General features: G+C 44.9%; 1 protein-coding gene across 1 annotated transcript in view; it reads left to right on the top strand.

The window, feature by feature from the left end:
• The window catches only part of SF3B3 (splicing factor 3b subunit 3), a 42,467-nt gene extending 38,287 nt beyond the window's left edge, over positions 1–4,180 (top strand). Inside the window, exons 23-26 of the mRNA XM_059381172.1 lie at positions 942–1,040; positions 2,028–2,171; positions 3,064–3,168; positions 3,560–4,180. Of these exons, the coding sequence (XP_059237155.1) occupies positions 942–1,040; positions 2,028–2,171; positions 3,064–3,168; positions 3,560–3,700 (489 nt within the window). The 3' untranslated portion in view covers positions 3,701–4,180. The remainder of the gene's footprint in view (positions 1–941; positions 1,041–2,027; positions 2,172–3,063; positions 3,169–3,559) is intronic.
• Positions 4,181–4,639: the final 459 nt, after the last annotated feature.

Here is a 4,639-nt window from a genome sequence, read left to right as displayed (position 1 = left end):
TTAAATATTTTATTTATTTATTTGAGAGAGAGACAGTGAGAGAGAGCATGAGTGAGGAGAAGGTCAGAGAGAGAAGCAGACTCCCCATGGAGCTGGGAGCCCGATGCGGGACTCGATCCCGGGAATCCAGGATCATGACCTTAGCCGAAGGCAGTCGTCCAACCAACTGAGCCACCCAGGCGTCCCTTTTCTTTTTTTTTTTTTAAGATTTTATTTATTTGACAGAGCACAGGCAGGGAGACCAGCAAGGCAGAGCAGGAGCGAGAAACATCTCCCCAGTGAGCAGGGAGCCCAATCCAGGACTCGATGTGGGACTTGATCCAAGACCCTGAGTTCATGACCTAAGCTGAAGGCAGACGCTTAACTGACTGAGCCACCCAGGCACCCTCTTTAAGCCCTCTTACCAGTCATTTATTTTTATATTTAAAGATTTTAAAATTATTATTATTATTTAATCTTCTGTATACCCAACATGGGGCTTGAACTTAACCCTGAGATTAAGAGTTGCATACTCTATTACTGAGCCAGTCAAGCTCCCCATTCTTATCAGACATTAGAGTCCCCTGTCCCCGTCCTTCCATCACCTGACCGGTCCATCTCCCTCCCTCCTCCTTATGGAATATGATTTAATAGTGATGATAGGTTTTGCTTGAGCTAATGAGTAAAAATTATTTTTATCTGTGCGAGAATTTTGGTTTTCTCTTTTTAAGCCCAATTTGACTTCTTTTGTGTATGTTTTATAGCCTTTGTTTTGTTCTTGCTCATGGGTTGAATCTCCGGAGTTTGTCACTCAGACATCAGGTTGCAGGAGATAGGCTTAGGCTTTGCTGAAGGTGGTGGTCCCAGGCTTGCTTTCAGGGATCTAGGGCAAACATGTTGCTTGGTGATCCAGGTGAGTCGGTGTAGGAGCCAGCCCCATGACTTCTGTCACTTCCTTATAGGTGAGGCTCCCACCTAACACCAATGATGAAGTGGATGAGGATCCCACAGGAAACAAAGCCCTGTGGGACCGGGGCTTGCTCAACGGGGCCTCTCAGAAGGTAAGATTGCAGAAGCGACCTGGAAAGAGAGGTATCAGCCTGCAGGCTACATTTCCCATGACCCATACTGAGGGAACATTTTGTAGTTCGCTGTCTGCAGTGCACGTGACTATGCTGAGTACTCTCCTGCTCAGGGGTGTCCTTTCAGAGCCTGTGATGGGTAGATGTTGGGTTTGATGTACAGTGACCGAGTCACCATTCCATTTTTATCACTGCAAAATAGAATTTTTCCAAGACATTTTAGCAGTGACTAGAGCATAGTGTGTTCCTTGGAAAAAATCATTGCACATATTCCTGATATTAACCGGCTCTTCTCTGAGGGGTTGTTCTGGGCTCTTTACTTTTCTGCTGTAGGTATATACTTCTGTAGTAGAGCATCTCTGGACTTTTAAAATAGGTCTGTTTTAGAGAGCTAGTCTAATGATTGCTGCTTTTTTTTTTTTTTAAGATTTTATTTATCTATTTGACAGACAGAGATCACAAGTAGGCAGAGAGGCAGGCAGAGAGAGAGAGAGAGAGAGAGAGAGAGAGAGAGGGAAGCAGGCTTCCTGCGGAGCAGGGAGCCCGATGCGGGGCTCGATCCCAGGACCCTGAGATCATGACCCGAGAGCAGGGAGCCTGATGCGGGGCTCGATCCCAGGACCCTGAGATCATGACCCGAGCCGAAGGCAGCAGCCCAAACCACTCAGCCACCCAGTCGCCCCTGATTGCTGCTTTTTAACAATTATCTGTGGTTTCTTTTTTTATTGCAAACTTGGTAATTTAACAATGCTTTTCCATTATAATTATCAGAAATGATTTAACATCAGCATTGTGACATTAATCTCAAGTAAATGTTAAGAAAATTGTAAAGTATTTTTATATGTTAGTAATGTTTGGATTTAAAAGAAGGTGAAATCTGCTCTTTGGAGGCACTACTTGCTCTTGGGAATCTAGAACAGGTTCGGAGGGCAAGGGCACAGTTACTAGTCTGTTTTCAACTTACAGGCGGAGGTGATCATGAACTACCATGTGGGCGAGACCGTCCTGTCATTACAGAAGACCACACTGATCCCTGGAGGCTCAGAATCGCTTGTCTATACCACCTTGTCAGGAGGAATTGGCATCCTTGTCCCATTCACATCCCATGAGGTGAAATCTCCCACATTCTTCTGGCCTTTGCCTTCACAAGGTTGTTTCCTGGTGCTAAATCAGCCTAAGAGGGCATATCTTCTGTCTCCACCTGCAGCTGGGCATGTTTTGGAAATATTATAAGGTGATAGAAGTGCCTCAGAAAATAGGAATCCTGATTTCCCTCTTCCTCCAAGCCATTTGTTTTTATACTGTACCAGGGTTTGGTTTAGTTCTTTTTTAAAGATATCTTAGAGAGAGAGAGAGAATGAGTGCGAGCGCACAAGCAGGGGAAGGGTCTAAGGGAGAGGAAAAGAGAATCCTCAGACAGACTCTCCACTGAGCATGGAGCCCGACCTGAGGCTTGATCCCAGGACCCTGAGGTCGTGACCTGAGCCAAAGTCAAGAGTCTTTTGCTTAAGCATTTGAGCTACCCAGGCACCCCAGGTTTGGTTTCTTACTGGTATGGGTATAGAGTTAGTGGCCAAAGCCCCAGAACCAAACCCCACAGACTAGGAATGATGATTACTACAGTGAGGTATACTGTGTACTTGCTGCCTCCTTGGCTCAGCTCTGGGATTGGCTAAATTGGGTTTATGTCATTCCAGCTAAGGAAACAGGGATCAGGAATCTGACTTTATAAATCTGTCTTCACATATGTTGTTCTCTTGTGTTCTGCAGATATAGGTGGGTTTTTTTTTTTTTTTTTTTTTTTTTTTTTTCAGATTTTAGGTCTCTTGTAGCAAGAAAACCTGGGGTTGTCGCAGGAACAGTTTGATAGTTAACATCTGTTTGGATGGTTTAAAAAAAATAATAAGATCAGTGACTTGTCTGTTCGTTGTGCTTCTGGAAACTGTAGACTAGTTGAAATCATTTTTTCTTTAGTGATAGATTTCTTTATATCTTCTACCAGGACCATGACTTTTTCCAACACGTAGAAATGCATCTACGGTCTGAGCATCCTCCTCTCTGTGGACGAGACCACCTCAGTTTTCGTTCCTATTACTTTCCTGTTAAGGTAGGTCTTTGTTGGAAATCTGAGTTGGAAAGGGGGATCCTTGCCCCATGTAACTTGTCTTTTCTCTGGACATCCCTCTCTGGTAAATCAGAACAGTCCTGATTGAAGGAACATCAAAGGAGTGGATTGATGGGAGTCAGTAATGGCGGAGAAGAATGACTAGTGATTTTCAAGGACCTCTTCCCCCAGGGCAGACCACAGCCAGAGAAGAGGCTTCCCCCAGTTTTGCTACTCTGAACACAGGATACTAAGGATGAACTTAGAGTAGTGTCCCTGGCTCTGAAATGGTTCAGATACCTGAGAGAGAATAAAAGTTTTCTTTGCTGCTGCTTTAGCATGCCACTTCCTTTAAGCATCTGACCTATTTCTTACTCACTTTTCTGTGTCTTAGAATGTGATAGATGGAGATCTCTGTGAGCAGTTCAACTCCATGGAGCCCAACAAACAGAAGAACGTCTCTGAAGAACTGGACCGAACCCCACCTGAGGTGTCCAAGAAGCTTGAGGACATCCGGACCCGCTATGCCTTCTGAGCCCTTGCTTTTCCTGTGGGACTTGTGTCAGAGACTGTTCTGTTTCCCTACCACGTGGTTCCTAACCCACATATCAGAAGAAGGGTGGCTGGATAAGACTTTGTAATATTAAAGCTAGTAGGTCTTGCCTATCCAGTCTTCCCTGGAGTGACTGCTTCCCCCTAAAATTGGCACTGAACTTCGCTATGCTTCTTCCTACCTAGTACCTAATACAGTGCTCCCAGTTTCTGGTGTGTAATAAGATGTTCCCTCTCCCCCAAACCTTTCCCTACATTGATACTTCTGGGTCTCTTTGTCTACTTTTGTATACACCCTTAGTTTTTAACTGGTTTTCTTGTAAATATAGTTTTGTACAATGTTATCTTTGTGGGAGGGAGGGAGGGAGGCAAGCTGAGGTGGGGACCAGGTTGAATATAGTCTAACTCCTGAGTTCTGCCACTCTGGAATCTAACCAGAAATACAGATCTAGTTTTGAAGGTGGCTTGTGTCCATGTGTCTTTTCTGGGGGTGAGAATTTAGGTGGGGAATTTGAGCCCGAGTTAGAGCGTGAAGAATGGAGTACCCTTCTTCCTTCCAGCTACCTGCTTGTACTTCTGGCGCCCTGTAGCCTCACAATCCCAGTTCCATGGTGGGTTTTTGGGCTTGTAGTTCTTTTTGCAGTATAAGTGAAACTTGGGCTCAGTAATAACCATGTGGTCAGCCATGCTTCTTCCCATTGGATATTGAGGAATGGTGCCTGATTTCTTCTCCCCTGTTTTAGCTTCCTTCTACTTCGAGGTCTTAGAGTGAAGGATTTGGCATGCATTCCAGGTGGGGGGGGGGGGTGTCTCTTAACAGATGCTCCGTTTACTTCTACAGCTCCCGAAATGATCGTTTGGCATATGACTCCTAGGAAGGATGAGTAAGTACAGAAGAACCTAGAAACTAACCTGCTCTTGG

The sequence above is a fragment of the Mustela nigripes genome, chromosome 17, assembly GCF_022355385.1.
Source record: "Mustela nigripes isolate SB6536 chromosome 17, MUSNIG.SB6536, whole genome shotgun sequence".
Classification (NCBI taxonomy): Eukaryota; Metazoa; Chordata; class Mammalia; order Carnivora; family Mustelidae; genus Mustela; species Mustela nigripes.
Note: the sequence above shows the minus strand (reverse complement) of the source record. Positions and strands in the feature narration are given on the sequence as shown.